The 19369-nt window shown below is 41.5% G+C and overlaps 2 protein-coding genes across 2 annotated transcripts; both read left to right on the plus strand.

The window, feature by feature from the left end:
• The first annotated feature begins 45 nt into the window (after nucleotides 1–45).
• LOC144074167 (tRNA (32-2'-O)-methyltransferase regulator THADA) lies at nucleotides 46–10483 on the plus strand. The gene is given in 30 exon segments (XM_077600410.1): nucleotides 46–251; nucleotides 334–505; nucleotides 576–662; nucleotides 752–779; nucleotides 1132–1280; nucleotides 1362–1484; nucleotides 2048–2168; nucleotides 2322–2467; nucleotides 2589–2670; nucleotides 2745–2884; nucleotides 3202–3399; nucleotides 3466–4183; nucleotides 4593–4745; nucleotides 4862–4971; nucleotides 5055–5215; nucleotides 5479–5621; nucleotides 5714–5866; nucleotides 5943–6094; nucleotides 6172–6309; nucleotides 6448–6552; nucleotides 6676–6876; nucleotides 6971–7121; nucleotides 7215–7461; nucleotides 7677–7913; nucleotides 8002–8206; nucleotides 8554–8742; nucleotides 8918–9150; nucleotides 9228–9725; nucleotides 9802–10004; nucleotides 10093–10483. Coding segments are annotated over 30 exon segments (5619 nt in total). The 5' UTR covers nucleotides 46–129; the 3' UTR covers nucleotides 10347–10483.
• A 1284-nt stretch (nucleotides 10484–11767) lies between these two features.
• Nucleotides 11768–19362, plus strand: pik3ip1 (phosphoinositide-3-kinase interacting protein 1). Its single transcript, XM_077600409.1, has 6 exons — nucleotides 11768–13634; nucleotides 13729–13839; nucleotides 14906–15022; nucleotides 16637–16810; nucleotides 16883–16961; nucleotides 18387–19362. The coding sequence occupies exons 1-6, from the start codon at nucleotides 13532–13534 to the stop codon at nucleotides 18601–18603; spliced, it is 801 nt and encodes a 266-aa protein (XP_077456535.1). The 5' UTR covers nucleotides 11768–13531; the 3' UTR covers nucleotides 18604–19362.
• Nucleotides 19363–19369: the final 7 nt, after the last annotated feature.

The raw sequence follows: 19369 nt of genomic DNA on the forward strand, positions 1-19369 counted from the left end.
GTCCGCTAGATGGCAGTAACTCATTGTAAAGCCAGAATGACAGTGATCTAGCAATAGTAGATGTAGTTAGAGGTGAACCACTGTTTTGAATCATATATGTAGGCAAAGAGTGTAACAGTAGAAGCAGAAATGTCGTCGTTTGATGAAATCCTGACAAGTCTGAAAAACTCTGTCATCACCGAGGGCCAACCGTATGCTAATGGGACCCAAAAGATCGGGAGCTTTTTTGATAAACTTTCGGAGTGCTCCAGGTTTGTATTGCAAAGACACTCGTTGCCATCTTGGAGGTGGCATGTACATACCTTTACCTTAATATTTCTTGCCTATGAATAGGAGTGACGTTAAAAGGACCAAGGAACGCAGTTTGGAGGAGGCTGTCCATCTGCTGAAGACGGTGACGCTTCAGGATCTGGAGCAAGATCACTTTCAGCTTCTCGTCAGACTTGTGGTCACATTGCAGCTGCAGATGGCCCACATCTCCACAGCCTGCAGAAAAGTGGATAAGGTTGGTTCTTGGAATATGTTGTCGTTTTTTTTTCTGTTCCTAGTTTCATTTCACAAATGCTTCTCCACAGATGTTGCAGCACTTGGCGATGGTGGACCATCAGCTGGTGTTTGCTGAGACCCACTTCAGTTTGAGCTCGATAGTTCATTCTGAGCAGGTACATAAGAACCCTCTTATAGTTCAAAATGGAGATGAGGAGGATTCAAAGAAACTGCACTCAAGTTTTGCTGAACATTTTTTTTCCAGATGTTTACTCAGGAAGACCTCCAGAGAGGTTTGTCTTTGTCCCTGTCTTGTCTTTTTGGAGGTTGGAAACAAATTTATATTATGTATTTGTGTGTATGTTTGTGCGTACATACTGTATCTCTATTCTATACTGTATTCAAATGCACGGATAAAATGAATATGTACTCAAATAAGTTACAGATCATTGAGTACAACTACCATATTCATACTTCATCATTTCCCACCTCAGAAAATTGAATTCCATTATATACGGATGTATTATTTCTACTTTTATTTTGACATCAACTGAGTATTATCTTTGTAGAGGAAGGATATTCAATACCATTACTTTTTAAATTGAACAAGTGGTCAAAATGTGATTTTTTTTTTTACTTCTTTAGCTAGTATGCTCCTGGAGGATAGCACTATGGGTCGTGATGTGTGGCAGGAGCTCTGTCTTTCTTTTCTGAAAAAATTAGCCAAGTTTTTCCCTTTTATCCTGCAAGAAGAGTCCCTGCGAGATGGACAGTTGTGTTATCTTGCTGTAAAGGTAAGTGCGCGTTATGAAATATGAAGGATTATTGTTGTCTATTACATCTGATCATTTTGTCCCCAATATGTTATTTTGCAGGTTTGTCTTCAAGTATTTCAGCTATTGTCAAGCGTGGTGTCATCTGCAGTGTGGAACGAGAACCAGTGGAGCCCCGCCATGCAGATAATCTTGCAAGCTCTCACAGAAGTCATGTTTGGACAGGTTTGTCATTATTTTTTTTAAGTACAATATTAGTGGGAGACCTCGGTTCAAATCCAGGTTGGTCCACATGTGTGGAGTTTGCATGTTCTCCCTGGGCCTGCGTGGGTTTTCTCCAGGTACTCCGGTTTCCTCCCACATTCCAAAGACATGCATGGTAGGCTGATTGAACACTAGATTTTCTCTTTGTGCTCTGCGATTGGCTGGCCACCAATTCAGGGTGTCCCCCGCCTCTAGCCCGAAGTCAGCTGGGATAGGCTCCAGCACCCCCCGTGACCCTAGTGAGGATAAAGTGGTTCATGAGATGAGATGAGAGATGAGATATTATTGAAAGCATATCCAAAAACCAGAAGAATTAGCCCACCATGATTTCAATATCTTTTCCTTCACTCGCCATCAAACTCTTCTCAAAGTTTTGCTAATCTTCAAACTTTCACCACAGTCATAAAAGTATTGTTCAATCAGCAACAATTGATTGGATCTCGCTAGATGGTGCCGCTAAAAACGTATAAACTGTCCAGTCGGTGTAAAGTGTTGATTCCAGCCTAGGCATTTGTGTCTTTTAGAGCACCAACAGAGATACTCGTCTTTTGGCGGGGACCGCTGTGGCCATGCTCATCAATACGGCACCCGATAGCAGCGCAGGTGCAGCTGCTGCCTGGAATCTTTTGCAAAGCTCTCATTCAGGTACTGATGGACAACAAAATACTACTTGGCCTTGCAGTGTAATCATACAAATTTTCTACAAAGTCTATTTTTAGGATGAATCTCAACTTGAAATTCTGCATGTGCATGGTACTGCTCCGAGGCTCCTGTTAAGTTGCTGGTTTTGTTCGCCAGAGTCGAGCCTGTTGCCGGTGGGTGCCATCCATGTGCAGCGTTGCCCCACAACGGTATGCGAACTCGGTTGGCTTTCAATGATCAGAGGCCTGCTCACATGCTGTCGTCCTCGCATATTGCTGAGTTCACGTGAGGAGGGTGCAGAGGTAAAAATGTGGATTAGCGTAATTTGACAGATATCTGGCAAGATGTCAATCGTCGATGTTAATATATGTACATATCAGTTCACATTGTTTAACAAACCACTGACTCGTGATGTTTTTACAGGGCAGCTTGCTGTTTGACGTGATCTTTCCTATGCTCTATGATTTTTGTGAGAAGTTGAATTGTCACTACCTTGCCTTTGAGGGTGAGTCAAATCGAGACATTTTTTAGGCACTTGCATGCCAAAGTCACCTGTTCAAATATGACATGTGGTCGCAGTGTTGACGCTATGGCTGAAGAAGGTCACAGAGTGCGTGTCTGATATCTGGAAGATGACGGGTGGCCGTCTTCTATCTGAGAGTAGCAGCACCCTTCAGCAACAGCTCATTTCTATTATATGGACCAGCGCTGAAAGCCCAGTGAGTCAACTGCTTTATGAATGCAGTTTTTAAATATTAATTTATTTATATTGTCAAGTTTAACCAAAATCCTTCGCCAGTATGTCGTATTTACTACACAATAATTCAGTCAATATGTCTTCACTGGTCACAACAAGCAATCCATGAATTGGAATGACTGCATCAATGCTCAGTATTGACTCTAAATTAATTAAAGGCTCTGGCCAATTTCGTTAATTGATTAAATCTGGCTTGATGCTTTTATCCATGTGCAACGTTTTTCTTGTATATTTATGGTATATAATTTTGCTTTGTTTTGTAATGGACTGTTATTTTAGGTGGAAGGTGTGTCCGACTGCGCTCGCATTAACTTTTGCTTGTTGTTGGACCTGTATGACATGGACTGTAAGCAATTTGGTGATACCAAAAAGTCTCTTCATTTGATTCTGCTGCAACAAATCATTCAACTCCCATGGGAATCCAAAGCCAAATATCATCGACTCTGTGCTCTACTCCCGTATTTGGGAACGGACACGGTGAGCAGGAACGCCCTCACGCCGAAAATTTTGCACGGTTTGATGCACGGCCCTTTTATTAAGCAGGTGCTGAATCAGTATGCTGAACTTCAAAGTCATTTCCTGAAGTGCATGTCAAAGGATCACCTGGCTCCATTCGGTTCAGAACTTTACAAGTGTCTGATCCAGCAGCAGAGAAAAGAGCTTTGTGGTGACTCACTAACGTCGCTTTCAGAGTCGGAGCTCGGGAATCGATGGGCAGAAAGGTGGCTTCCTGTCCTTATTGAGGCACTGACCTCGCATGTCGTTTTTCTTCAACGTAACAGCTCAACACACTTACTTCCCTGCACCTTCCAAGTCTTCCCCTCTGCTGTGGAGCCATTGTTGGCCTCCCTGGACCCGTTTTCACCAGGCCACCTCTGCGCCTGGGCATTCATAATGAGTAGCTACCGGGCTGTGACAGGCGGCTCTCCCTGGGCTGTCCAGGGCAGCTCCACCATGAAAATTCTTCACTTAGCTTTGGGCTCGGCGGATGACAGAGTCCGACTGGCCTCTGTAAACCTGCTTTGTTGCAGTCCCAAGAGCAAAGACACACCAACACCGGAAGAACTGGCAATAATGAGATCCTTCATTCCTCAGAACTTAAACTCAGAGTCTTCACTTTTTCGACAACATTTTCAAACAGCTGTGAGAAAATTTTTGGTTCGAATCAGAGATGGATGCTTGGCAGGTATCAAACAACAAAAGGAGAAGGTCAACACTAGCCAAATGGAAAGTGCAAAGAAATTGCTGACCGAGGGTGTAGGTAAGATTTTACAGGTTGACTAATATATCAAGTGAGTTGTGTCTCAAGCATTCATTCTTTCTGATAATAATTTTTACTTTTTGAATGCTCCATTCGTTTTATTATGGACAGTTTGATTTTTTTCTCTCTCTTAAAACAATAACAAACAGCGTGATAAGGTGTATGCTGACTTCTATTTTTCGAATGAAACCCAGTTTTATGTACAGTACTTAATTTTATCAATAATAATAATAAAGTCAGTGAAATTTCTCTGTTTTAGCAAACTAAAATTTATGTACAACAATATTAAAAGCATTTTGATGCAGCTTTTGCAATGTATTGGTTGTATATGTCTGCCTAATTAAATGTTCTATGTACACTTTTTTTGTCTACATTGTATAATCATTTTTCCAATGTATTTGTGTCTTAGGTTTTGTGGACTGGTTGAACCAAATGGTATTCTGCAATCTAACTCCAGATCACAGTTACCAGAGGAAGAAGACTGTCTTATTGTTGCTGTCTGCGCTGTTAGAGACCTGTACAGACACGTGGAACCCCGACAAAAGGAAGGGACAACCACCTGGTCAGTTGGGGGCATATTTTGCTCGTAAAAATTGGTTCAAAATGTGAATAACACTTTTCTGTTTTTTTGTCAAAACAGTTAACAGTGCCATCTCAATGTCAATTTGTTTTCTCTAGTGAACATGGGATCTCTTGTTAATTATGCCAGGATGAGGGGACAGTGGAACTTCTTCTCCAGAGAAAAATTGCTGGTTCTCATCTGCTGTTTAGAAGATTCAACAAATGAGGTGAGCTGCCCAAGCCTGATTTGTATTGTGTTCCTTCATTTATGGGTTAAAAAAACCAAAAAACAAATGCTTGCTTTTTTCAGATTCGTGAACTTTCAGCAGGACTGTTGGTGAGATTTTTCCCTCCCATGCTGCCCGTCGATGTTGCTGAGGCTCTACTCATTCGCACCAAGCAGCTTCTGTGCAGTCCTCGGGTCCAGCAGGCACAGATGGCAGCCCTAATGATGAAGGTTCTCCATCACAAGTAAGTCAAACCGCTGATTGCATTATTTTGTTAATTTACTCAGTATAATGAATATTCAGCTTGAATTGAGCTTTTTAGTCGCTACTTATATGGAAAATATACTTCCTACATTTGAATTTTGACTCTCCTACTCTTATCAAATTATCAGCGTTCCTTACTGTGGTTGTAGTTTGCAGTGATATAGATAAAGTACTTTTGACTTATTTGGTATGTAGTTATCAGCTGGTTGTTTATAGAGTGAGTGCATTCCTTCCTGATTGCAGAGCAAATAGTGACATCAGTGTCAATGGCGCTCATAATGAAAAGGCTTCCAGTTTTATTGGTTTCCTTGTGAAGGAGCTTGAGGCTCACTACCTCACAGCCAAGATCAATGTGATGCTCGCTGCCAGAACCAAGCCAATGCACGGTAAGTCGTGATATAATAGTCGATAAACACTGTTCATTAGATCTTTTCTCCGTGCGTGTGTGTTTTTTTGTGTGTCATGACTTTCTCTTCAGGTGTTCTGAGTGCCTTACAGAATTGTTTGTTAGAAGACACATGCAACGTCTTTGAGTCACTTGGTCCTGCTCTGACCATTGACTTACTGAACCTTCTGAAGAACATCTCGCTCCTCCTGCTTGGTGTTATGCATGGACAGCATACTGAAAGTGGTAATTTACACTAAACATCCTGGTTTGGGTAAATTACACTGTACATAGCTGCTATGTTTATATATTGCTCTCTTAGATGCCCCTCCTTCTTTCTGTGATATGGGGAATGCCATCAGTTCTCTGATAGAGAACTCATCTGGAGGAAATCCAGAAGATGGAAGAAATCAGTGTGTTTTGTTGTCTGAAGAGCACTGCCTTGTTCTCACCTGCTGCTGGGTGTCACTCAAGGTATCAACACAACTTTACGCAAATTTGGCATTTTAATCATTTTTCCCTCCTCTTGTGTATTGTATCATTCTCATCAGGAAACCGGGATCCTTTTAGGGTTTCTTGTGGAGCGAATTCTCGCTGAATCCAAGCCCGACATGTGCTTCCTAACAAAACAACATTTAGAAACGGCAGCAGATATTTTTCAAAATATTCTTCTGAAATGCCGTCACTGGGTAGGTTCAAGTGTGGTTTTTTTAAGTACACATCTGACTGTTGCATTACCCCACATAGTTATAGTTTTCAATAATTCAATAATAATAAAGGTTGACCTGAAAATGCTTCATTTCAAAATATGTTTTTTTTTCCACCAGGGCGCAGTAGAGGGATGCGGTATGGGCTTCACCAGGTTCTGTTCAGCTCTGCTCGGCACCCAAGATCCCGAACTTAGGAACATTCCATTTCACATGCTCCAGCAGGTACATTTCTTTTACATTGTTGTGTGTGGGCTGGCTGAAATAAATGTATCGGAAAAGATGCTCGCTGAAACAAAGGGCGTCTTATTCTCTACCTGTTTCAAATTTCATTTGTTATGTCCTCAGGGTCTACACGTTTTGACGTCTCCTAGTTGTACCTCAGTAACACGGCGGGCTGCAGGATTGCCTATGCTCATCCTGTGTGTCCTGACTGCAGAGGAGGCCAGTAAAGCACGGCCGCTCTTAGCACATAGCATGAAATTTTTACTGGACACGGCTAAAAGCCCCCTCGCTGAGAACTGGGACCAGACCCGGGACCTCCCACAGGTATAGGAAGAGGTTTTCTGACTTCAAGACAAACTAGTTGTACTAATGGCATCATATGTTGAGATGTGGCTGACGTGCCGATTGTTCTTCACAGGTGTGTGCAGTTCATACTCTGCAGGCTCTAGTGCGTGGATCTGGCCTTGGTGTCGCCATCCTTCAGTTTGCACCCACTGTCACCATTTTGGCTCTCACTCTGCTCAGTTCTCCCTGCTGGGCCATGCGGAATGCAGCCCTGCAGCTTTACAGTAGGATCTAAACACTTTCTATAGATTACGGCACTCCTCTTTACCTGGATTATGTGAGAGTGTATTTTTTCTTGCGCTAACTTTTTGATTTAGGTTCTCTTTGCTCACGGATGCTCGGTCAGCGGCCTAGCAGTGAGGCTGGGACTAAACATGCAATGTCCCCAAAAGCTTTCTTCCACCACTACTCCAAGCTCCAACCCTTCCTTCTTAGGGAGCTTCGAGAGGCGGCATGTGACCTCCAGTGTCCACCTGAAGAAGCCAGGCTTCGCCTTCACCCCTCACTTTACCCTATTCTTACTCTTTTATCGCAACTGCAGCCTGGCGTCCAGGTCTCAACAGAGTAAGGTCATATTCAAAGATTCAGGGGGAAAAAATAACCACCTTTCCAATAAATCTATACTAATTTTTGATTAACATTAGCCATTGATCTCAGATATGAAATTGAATAGGTTACATTAGTCTTTACTCATTAGTTTTGTTTGAAATGATTAGCTAATTCATCTTACACAATTTGTCAGGCTACTTACGCTTTACTATCTTATTTTACATCACCAGCACCTTGGCAGACTTCCTGTCTCCTTTACTCCAGCTCTCTGCCAGCCCCATTTACTGTGTGAGAGTGATGGCCTCCAAGGCTTTAGTTGCCATGACTCCCCCTGCAGAGTACATGAACATCCTCATCAAGTTGACAGCCCAGTTGCCCCGCAAACATCAGGGCTGTTGCCACAACCGGCTCCACGGGCAACTGCTGGACATTAACGCCCTCCTGGACAGAGCTCTTGGCAAAGACTGGTGAGACATTAAACTCGGCCACGTTCATTCACTGTTCTGCAACAAGCTTTGACTCCCAGGGTCAGGTGATTTATTTTTTTTTTTTTAGTGGACCTTCACCCGAGCTCAAGGCGGTGGTGTGTGCCGTGGAGGATTCGGTCTGGCTTGCAACAGATGCTCAACGCTGTCCGCTGGTGAGAGCGGCGTATGTTGCTGTGGTGGATTCATTAAGAAGATTCTGTTGCGAGACCTTTCTGTCAAATTTCCTTGGCATTCTTAAATGTGAGCTTCACAAGCCCCAGCAGGGGCTTCAGGTGTGTGAAATGCAAAATTATTTTGTGATTTTGATTTCATGCTAGCATGGTGTGTGTGTAGAATACAGAATTATGTACTATATACACTACACAGAATATGAAATATTCATGATATCATGCTGTCTGTTTGTAGTTTTATTGTAGTAATCAACACCCGATCATTATCTACAGACAAGACTGATATGCCACATTGCATCATCAGCTAATGAGGATGTCAAAATGACAAACATTCTTTAACACAGAAAAATTGCTTTGAAAAGTTTATAAAGCTTAGCGCTACAATAACAATCTCTACTTTCAGATAGTAGCGTCTTTTTTTTTTCAAACTTCAATTTCATTCATTTCAGGTTGGCCTGTCTTCCTTCCATCAACAAGCTATCCAGTTTGTCTGTAGCGAGCCCAAGTGGGCGTCTGACATTTTAGAAACTTTTAGAGATGTGAGCTGTGATCTGAGGTTGGCATTAGTCACGTGGGTGCTGGAGAGCCACGCCTCACTGAACACACACCTGAAAGAATTGATCCAGAATATGCTGCTGGTGAGTTACAGGATGAGTCCCTTTTAATATGTCTTCCTAAAATCTTTTTAAACTCTAATTCTTAAAATCATAAATTGCATCTTCCTGCTGGACAAGTTGTTTTTGTCCAATTTGAGCCTAAATTAAAGCACGTCCAACAAAATGGAGAGTTTACATCAGTCTGCTTTATTTGCAGACTAATCTGAGGAAGGCGCTGTTGAGTCCAAATAAGGAGTACCGCAGGACTCATCTTGCAGCCATGGTAGAAGTGATGGCTGGTGGGGATTCTCTTACTGCCCCATTTCCGCTTGAGGAATCTGCTCTTCTAGAATGTCTGGATTTATTATTGAAAGACCTGGAAGATAAAAGAGGCGGGTCAGAGTTCTTGTCCCAGGCTCTTCATGGTGCAAGCCTTCTGCTTCCCCAATGGTTGGTGACCTTTTTCTACATGTCATTCACTCTCAATTTATGTATAACTCTTACTTTATTATCTTTCAAAACAAAAGTCCTCAGAATTCTGTAATCCAACGCTGGTGTGGTGTCTTGGAATCTCACCGATCCCCTGATGCTGTTGAAGTTGTGAGAATAGCTTGTGCTGAAGCTCTGTGTGTAGCTGGTCTTCCTCTAATGAGTCAACATCTTATCCCCCCAACTGTCATCATCAAGTAATGTTAGATGTCAACGCACAAATTTGCTAATACCTTGACAATTCGTAATGGCAAGTGTTGGCTCTTATGCAGGTTGCTGAGCACAGGCCTGGACTTGCTCCAGGACCAAAGCCAAGTGGTGAGGAGCAAAGCAGCCAGCTTTATATCCATGCTTCATCACGCCAGAGGAAAAACGCAGAGGAGCGTCTACCTCACGCAGGTCAACCTGGCTATACCACTCCTGCTGGATTTGTTCCTGGAGGAGTGCTGGGACACACCTGAAGCTTTGGAGGTCCTCCTGTATCACGTGCCCAGCGCTGACCTCAAGCCTGTACTGAGAGAGGCCGTGGACACTGGGTGAGTCACTCTGCTGAGTCATTTTCAGGATGGACGCGCATCACGGTTCTTAAGCAATACGCGGCGTCTTTTTCAGATGCGGAAGCCTCTATGAGCAAGACGATGCCAATGTTTTTGCTGAGCCTTCCGTAATGTGTGTTCATGTTTTGCCTTACCTGCTGCTCCTGGTTGAAAAGTATGTGGAATCTTCGGTGTTGGCACAGAGCCTGAGAACCTGGGCGATACAGAATGCAACTCTGTTGCTGGACAACCTCGCAGTCTGCAAAGACCTTCAGCCAGGTAGTCCACTTGGATGTCTAGAAAGTGTTGCTAATGTCATGTGTTGTATCAGTAAGATGAGCCATGTGTTCTTATCTTGTCTTTTTAGCTCAGAGGCCGACACTCCTGACTGATCCCCGGTTTCACAGCACCATTTGTGGCCTGCTAACAAGAGCTACCTTCCTTCTCCGCCTTTCCAAAAGCTGTGAGCAACACTTTTGTGATCCTTCAGCCCTACAGGTGACGTTAAAGGATGTTTTTAATCATCTAAGTCAACAAGGTGTCCACGTGAGCTCTGCTCTCATATCTGATGTGACTGGAGACGTTAGACATGGATTCTCAATGATAAGCAAAGATAGCTGAGGAAATCAATCTGGTTGTTTGAGGTAGGCCTAAATACCGAATTAACATTGCACCCACTGACACTGTCTACCATGTTTACAATGAACGGACTTTATGATGAGGAAAGCAGAGGAAATAAACCCCTGTGGATTTCGTGATATTTGAACTTTTTTCTCAAACTAATGTTCTTGAAACACCTCTCAGGTATGTCGTTTTAATAAAATGTAAACTCTATGTTTTTTTCCACAAACTTCTTTGTTCTTTTTCCTTTTTAGGCCGGAACATATCTCTTTATTTTTGAAATATTTTTAATATTGGTCTTTCACTGCCTGAGTGGAATAATGAATGTTAAACTTAACAATATACTGCTGCACACAAAATCTTATGATGGGATTACAACACTAAAAAAGGGTGTAATCAGGGGAGCACTGTTAAAAGACGTGCCAAAATTATGTACGTAAAAAAGAAAGAAAGCACATTTTAATAATCCCTCCTAGTTTCATCAATTAGTCTAGAAGGCACAAAAAGCCCTTTGTAGTGACATTGACCTCGTTGCTTTAATTCCTCAGTGCAATTAACTGCAAAGAATTGTTTTGTTTTCATAGACATGTGCGACTTCTTACTATTGTTATTTTTTTAAGTTCATAAAAATGTGAAAATCCACACCGAAACTCGGAAGCTCCATTAGAAGCCTTCTTCTTGCATAAGTGTCCATTTCCCCAACCACAAAAGCCCAAGATGATGGAATGGCTCTGAGTTGACAGAGTGTGGGTGCCCGCTTGTTGATAACCCACACACTAAAATAGTCTTACATCATCACGTTGCCTTCTGCTTGTTCTTGTGGTGGGTGTAAAAAATAATGACTCAGTTCCGACACATGGGCGGAATGGTTTGTATTTTTTTTAACAAAATTATATTTTGGACTGTGACGTATGGTGATGAGTCAGGAAGGCTCTTTCTTTGAAAGTGAAATAAAGTGACTCATTTCATTTAGGATGCCTTCTTTTCTTTTCTTTTTAACCAAAGTTTGTCTCAAACAACAAGATGGCTTTAACTCTACTCCACAAGTAGACCAGAAGAATGTCAAGGGAAGGTCACTAGTGCTCACCTGTTCGTTGTGTCTTTAAGATTCTCAAAGACACGACAACAGCTAAAAAGTACTTGATTGATTATTTTGTTAGCAACTTGGGTTTATGCATATATTGTAGTAGGACAACCTGGTGAAAGTAAAATGGTACTAACACAGTGCTTTTGTGAATACAGATCTGTGACCTTTCTGTATAACTGCCTGCTTCCTGTTTAATTAAGACTAACTATGGCAACGTGGAACAAAGCCAAGTAAGTGCTTTTATTCGGTTTGTGTGCACAACTTGAACCACATGTTTACTATTGGGACTGGCAAGACGAGGCGGTCTTTTTCCATTGTGTCATCACTGTATCCTTGCTCTCAGAGAGTCCATAAGGAATTACTATATAATGGGGCATGTTTTGGAAATGTCTTATGTAATAATGGGACACTGTTAAGGGATGTCCCGATCACATATTTTGCATGTGGGTCCAAGTTACCTGATTTTTAAGGATCTGCCGTTAGCAGGTCCTGATCCAATAACTCATAAATGTAGTTAGGATGGGAAAAAGTACATCTGAATGTCTTTTCTTTTCCCAATTAGAACAAATGTATTCCAAAATGTTTTGCTTTTGATTTTAGCTTCTCTATTTGTTCTGCAGTTTTTCACGAGCGTTACTATTCATATTTAGCATATAATGCATGTGTTTTAATTTACCTCTGGATCATCATGGTACTTATAGCTCGCAACATATTACATTAACATCATTAACAGGGATAGACGTCCGATCCAATTGGACTGGTGGCTGACAGCAATCGAACGATCATGTCATACATAGTTTTTAAATATTTGACAGGTTGCGTTTGTGTTGTGTTGCTGGCCTGGTTTCTCTCTGTGCATGTTGGTAAAGGGCCCTTTGCCCCTCCCCTGAATGCACTGCAGACAGATGCTGTTGTGTTTGAGCACGCCATTGCTTGAAATTACGCCTGGCCTCTGTTTTATAAAGTATGACCCGATGAATGCAGTGCGGGTTGACGAGTTCTCTTTATGCACACTGCCAACAATGCCTCGGAGAAAGAAAAAAAAAAGCTAAGCATGAAATCTGCCATTTATTGGTCCCTGCAGAGTCTTCTTTCTGCGTGAGTGGAAAAACAGGCCGCGTGAGTTGGAAAGGAAGAACACATGGACAGACAAGCGAATACTTAGAGGCAGATAGAACTGCACTTGGATTATAAATGGAAAGCAATGAGTCAGTGTGGGTCAGATGAGAATCTATAAATAGATTGAGGTATTATTACAGTTATAATATAATTGTAAACATGCATGTTTGACTTTTCAACTGGCATCGTGCCACTGCATGCCTGGTTGAGCATTTTTCCATGTGTGTATATGTACAGGAGGGGCTTGGTATACTTGTAAGTAAATGATTGACTACTTGTGCCCTGCAATTGGTTGGCAAATAATTCAGGGTACACACTCATACGTAGGGATAATTTAGAGCAGGGGTAGGAAACCTATGGCTCTCAAGGAAGAATATTGAAAATATGAATTGTTTATGGCTGTCTCTGTCAAAAAGGTTCCCTTATTTCGAGCGTTCAATCACCCTGACATGCATGTTTTTGGAATATGGGCGGAAACCGGAGCACCCATAGAAAACCCATGCAAGCCTGGGGACACCATGCAAACTCCACAAAGTGAGGGCCCACCTGCCATTGTGCCTGCCTCTATCCTTTTTTATATATATTTCTTGCTGCTTGCCTTTGCAAAAAAATAGATGTTTTTCTTTTTGTCTTTGTTTTGTGTGATGTGATTTGTAGCTCTCCAAATGTCATCATGGCACTTTGAAAAGACTTCTAGGAACTTAAAGGCTATAAATCAATAGCCTGAGAATAAGGAAATCGCATGTGAGCTCAGTGGTGGGCTCGGCTTTAGGACCTGGAGGTGTGTTTTGCCTTTCCTTCTCCTTCTTCTGCTCCTCCCCGCAGCTCCTCCTCCAGCCGAGGGCTGTTTACGAGGAGAGCGCAGCTCCTCTTGACAAAAACAAGGGCTGAGACTGGAACAGAAGAGGAGCGGAGCAGTGTGTCTGATGCTTTCAGCACAGGCTCTTTCCCTTTTCTTCTTAAAAAGCCATCAATAACCATGAAGTCGATCCATCACCCGTTCACCATGTTTCTATCTTTGCCCATTGTTTTCTTCTGCGCAGCTTTGGGGGACAGCAGCGTCTTCAATCCAGACCTAAAAGGTAAAATAGTCAACATACTTGTTTACAGTGTGTGTTGTGTTCTTGGCATAGCTATTTCTGTTTCCTTTAATGGTAATCTGTTGTTATTCTGCAGACTGCATTGAGTCCAATGGAGAGGGATACAGAGGAGTCCAACAGAGTTCCTCCTCAGGCCTGACTTGTCTAAAGTGGACCAACATCTCCACACAATATGATCCATTGACAGGTAAACATTTCTACTTCTTGTGGGTATCAGTAGACGTCACACTCCATTATTACCAGGACTGATAAGAATCTTGCCATTTAACATCAATAGGAAGTTGATTAAAGCATTGATTATATTCCCTTTAAAGCTATTTTAGGGCTCATGTTAATGGATTCTTAATCCTCACTAATAAGTAGATAAGACATCTTTGGCTTGCTGGTGGATCATCTACAAGTTACAAGTGAGGGATAATTGGAAATTATTTGCGCATTACTAGCAGAGTAGTAGAGTAGAGATGAACTATATTCAATTTGTTGTTGTATTTGTGCACTTCATGGTGAAGCTTTAAATGTCATTATACTTCTATAATGACAATAAAAAGCATTCGACCTTATTATAAAGCGCTTCAAAAACAACAAAGAATACAAAGTGCAGTACAGTGAACATAAAAGATTAAAATCGGAAACAAATACACTCTTGATGGATGTTTTGATGAATTAAGCAACTATACAATCTAACCGATCAAAATGCAAAACATTGAACTGCATCGTTATCTTTTAAATGTGCCTTTTTTCATAGATGGGTTTCAAAATTTTCCCAAAATGCACGTATCTTTGTATTTCTTATTGCTTTTAGAATGTAACCAAATGTGTACATGTCGTATTAAATTGATCGAAGGTCCTTGAATTGAGTCGAATCGTGTACCTATGTATTATCGGCAAATATCATATCGCTGTAAAATGGGTCAAATGTACCCCTAAATTATTAACAAGTAGAATATTATGTTTCTACCAGTAGTAGCGAGCATTTCCTGTACTATGCCAACACTTGGACCTTAAACTGGAGATGAAATGGAACAACCTGAGCAAAGCCTTTTTTGTGTTTATAGTTTTTAAATGGCCTCCTTTGCACAGCAGCTGCTTTTTCATGTCTTTGTCCCAATGGTGGCTTGTTCATTGTTGTGTGATGAAGCGGTGTGAATGATTAATGAGCCCATTGCTGGCCAGCCACAGCAGGACAAGTGCACATCTGAGTGTTTGAATTGAGTTATCAGTATGAGACATGGACTCTTTTCCTTTTTTTGTAGGTGTGGGGGATCACAATTACTGCCGAAATCCAGACGCTTCCGATCGGCCTTGGTGCTACATTGCGGGTCCCGACGGGATGGTCCAGAAGCAGTTTTGCTACATCGAGACATGCCAAGGTGACTTTTGAACTTCCTCTAACAACAACAAAAAAGAAAAAGAAATTCATGGAAAAACGTTTTTTTATAAAAAGGGGGCGGAGATTGCCGCTGCGTTTTTGGAATACTGTGGTTGTTGTGCTTAAAATGTGGTTATGCTTTGAGAAACAATGACATTTTTGTGTAAGAAGAAGATGGCAGCCTAGTTTAAAACGTGGAGAGATCGGTGGCTCTCAATCCAAATAATCCAGGTCCAAGTAAAACAGGATCACAGCACGTTCTCAGTAGGAGTGCAATTAGTTAAACGCCAGTTAAAGGTACAGTTGAATTTGACCTCCATTTCTGACCTAATTTCAAATAAACAAGACGAGAACCACAGTTATGTGTTTAGTTGCCAGACTTTTTTTGTTTTTTTTATTTTTTGCCACGCCTTACGTCTAACCTGATTGGCAGACAGCGGTCTTCACACCTCAGAGGCCAAATCGTATTGGCTGCTTGACTTAATGATGTCACAGACTTTTGTTGTCAAGTTTGTAAACATCCGGCTTGTGCTTGCAAAGGAAACGGGCGATGTGGGAAAATTTAAGGCGCAGATGTGAAGGCCGTCCCCCTTCGCTCGTACGAGCACGCGGCGCCTTTTTACGACCGCCGCTTCCTTTCGAACACGTCTTTTCAAAATGTTTGGTGCGACTAAACGGGAGGAGCAGGATGGCCTCAGTGCTATTTGTTATTGGAGCAACAGTAACTAGAAACCACACATTATGATACTAATAACCATACACGTCTAATTGGGCGCCAAGATCATCGCTTCTTTCGTTAAATTAATTTAAACGATATATATAGTGAACCCCCGTTTATTATAGAGAATTATATTCCCAAAACTCACCGACCCGATACAAAAATGACAAATTTAAGAAAGACAAGCTTTTTATATATTATATAGTTTTCTTTTTCCTCATGCTTTATGCACATATGACAGCACTCATTTCAACGCATTGTATTTGACTTTACAAAAAAAAAAATGCGTGGAAAATACTTTAAACATAGTAGTGTTAAATAGACTAAATCAAATTCTTTACTAAAATATTCATGTAAAATTCCCCCTTTAAGGCTGCTATTGATGGTGCTAAACGTCTAATCCATTTTGATTGGGTGGGGCGATAATGAGGAAAATGCTGTGGAAGAAAAAAACTACTTTAGAGTGTTACTTGGAGCCATAATCTGAATGCATTCAGTTTTTAGTCATTTTAATATCATTAATATTGAATTCATTTATAATTACATTTATGAATTTCTAAAAGCAATACAATGCTTGTCAGTATATGTCAATTTAAACCCCTCAGATACCTTTCAAGTGTATTTTTTTTAAGTTTTAAAGCATTCTGGCAATTGGTTTGCGCCAGCACTGATTAGTACAAAATGTATTGTATTGTATTGTTTTTGTAATACAAAGAAAACTTCATTTCATAACTCCAATTACTGCAAACAGGTGGATTTATGTTAACGCAATAACGAACCTCAAATACCACCTCGGCAAACGCCTTTTTTTTCTCCTCCACTTTAACCCATGCGAACATAATGCTGGAATGGCTCCAAGCCGTCAAAGTCGTTAAAACTGCCTCTCCGCGTTCCCAGAACTCACTGCCACTGAAGCACCAAAGACCGCCCAGCCGACGGCAGCCACTCCCTCCCCCGACGCTAATACCCCACCTAAGACGCAAGGGGACGCCGTCGCCAAGCAGCCGGTGATGGGAATTAGCCAGAGGGTCCGCACCGGGCCCAAAAAGAAAAAAGATCTGGGCACGCTCGGTATGTTCTTCCGAAAATACTTGACAACATTTATAGATCGTAACTAACCGTTGGCTGAATTTTGTTTTTTAGGCTACGCCCTGGGCATCGTCATGATGGCCGTTATAATCATTCTCGGGGTCGGCATCACGGTTGGCTACTTCTACAAAAGGTCAGTTTCAGGACGGGCGCATACGGGGGCACATTTATATAAGCCATGCCACAAAGAACACACCATAGGGGGGATGGCAGGAAATGAATTTTTCTTTAAAGGATTTTCCATTTTGGATTCTTGGAAAGTTGGATAATGCAACGGCGACATTAGTTCTCATAGAAAACAATTGCTTTTGGTTTCTGGCTAAGCTCTGAATGTCTTATTTTTAAAAAGGAGGAGTTTGTTTTGTCACGGGTTTCATTGTGAGAACGGCAGACTTGTTTTTCTAATCATACATATTGGCAAACGTAGTCCACACGTAGTAGACAAGACGGCTAAATAAAATGTTCACTAAAAACATCAAATAAGTATTAGAAAATGTATGAAAAGTAAAGAGGCAAGTGGAGTCCGACCTCACTTTTTTGCCTCGTTTGGCTCCGACATTACGAATATGGCTCAATCTCAATATAGACGAGTCATGCTGACTCCCCCTGTTTCCCATCTGCTCCTTGTTTCCACCGAAGGCAGTTCACAGCAGTTAATCCGCGCCTCACAAATAAAAACACCATTCCACCTCAAGCTGGACACAATTTTAAATGAAACTCTTTAATAATTCACCAGATTTTTGCGAAAGTGTCTAACAAGTTGGCCCTGAGCATCGTAGGATTTTTGCAGACAGTTTACAATTAAAAACAGTTAGTTGGGCTTAAGTCAAGTGTGGTGTTATGCACTGTTATCAATTGTGATGTATTTTATTATAAAGTGTCAGCGTTAGGCAACCATTAAAAGAAACTCAGGTTTTTCATTTTTCTTTTCAGTTTTAAAACAATTCCTTTTGCGTGTACAAAAACAAAATAACTAAAAAAATGTTTAGTTTTTAAATTATCTTTTTTTTTATCCTTAATGTTACATACACAGAGTGCCACTCCTTCTAATGGCCAACTGGTGGCAGTCTAATACAGACATGGGAGTAAACAGAGCAACTTAGTATCAACTCTAAGATGTTGTGATGTTAGTTGTTCTCCATAGAGGTTAAAAAATAACTCTGAATGTTATGTCTCCGTGTGTTGTTATGTTTTTTATTTTTATTTTATTTTTTAAATTTTGCTGTAGTAGTACCTGATACAAAATGCAACTTCCTACACCCCTTTTCCTTTCATATAGTTGCATTAAACTACTAGATTGCAGACTTATACAAAAGAATTGAACTTTTGTGGTTGTTTTGAAACATATAATTTGCTTCATTGGTTTGTTGGTGAGTTAAAAACAACACTAAGTTAGCACTTTTTGAGTGAAGTAGCATTGGAGTTCGCTTGCAAGGTAAATTTGAAAAAAAAAAAAATCAAGTCATTATAATGGCCGATTAATGAACAAAATAAAAAATACGTACTACACTTATAACCCCCAACAACTGATGTTTTTTTTTCCATCTTATGTTTTCAGGGGCCGAGACCTAAAAAAGCAGCACGAGCAACGCGTGTACGAGCGCGAGATGCAAAGAATCACCCTCCCGCTGTCGGCCTTCTCCAACCCCACATGCGAGCTGGTTGACGAAAACACTATCGTTGTCACGGCCCAGCACGAGACCACTCCGGCCCAGGAGGAGGCGGAGCGGGCAGACCCCCTCATCGACCAGGAAGCAGGCACACCCGGAGCGTGAGGTGTATTCCCCTGCCTCAGTAAGGACTTGTGCAGTATGTGCTCTTCTTGGGGTCGAAATGACCCTCCTGCCCATTTGAAGTCAGGAAGCAGATTGATGCCTTTTTTGTGTACATAAGATGTGGATGATGAATATGTGATGTGAATTGCGTCACCCGCTGGCTGTGCCGAGGGAAAACGATGTAATATGCTGTTTTAAGAATTATTTTGAGGGAGAACTGACAAATGGGCACCTAAAAATTGTCCTCTTGCGAGGCAAGATGAGCATAACTTTGCTCGCCGAAAACAAGAAGCAAATGGTACTTGGGAGTGTACTATGCTTAAAGAGAAAGCTGTACTTTAGTTCCACAGGTTAAGGAGTGACAGGAAATATGTTTCTCTCAGGAAGCATTGAGAGGCCTTGAAATTGGTCTTCTGGATGACATAACACTGCCCCCACCCGCATCACGCACTACAGGCAGAAGTCTGCGCTTTGCAAGAGCCAGGCATTTTGCCTTCATACCATTTGTGACAGAAACACAGTCTGCTAATGTTCCCTCACGCACGAGAATGCATGTATTTACAGTGTTAAGTCCTAGTCATCATCAGCCCCAGCTTGCCGTGTCACTCCAGTTTTATTTTTGGGACACACGTCACTGGAATCTTTGATTACTGCTGAGTTGTATTCATTAAACAGACATCCTAAATGCATTGAAATGAAGTGCATGTATTTGTAAATGTTTCTTTTCAGTGTAACTGAAATTAAAATGTGGAAATGGAATGCTTTT

The sequence above is a fragment of the Stigmatopora argus genome, chromosome 5 (genome assembly GCF_051989625.1).
Source record: "Stigmatopora argus isolate UIUO_Sarg chromosome 5, RoL_Sarg_1.0, whole genome shotgun sequence".
NCBI lineage: Eukaryota > Metazoa > Chordata > Actinopteri > Syngnathiformes > Syngnathidae > Stigmatopora > Stigmatopora argus.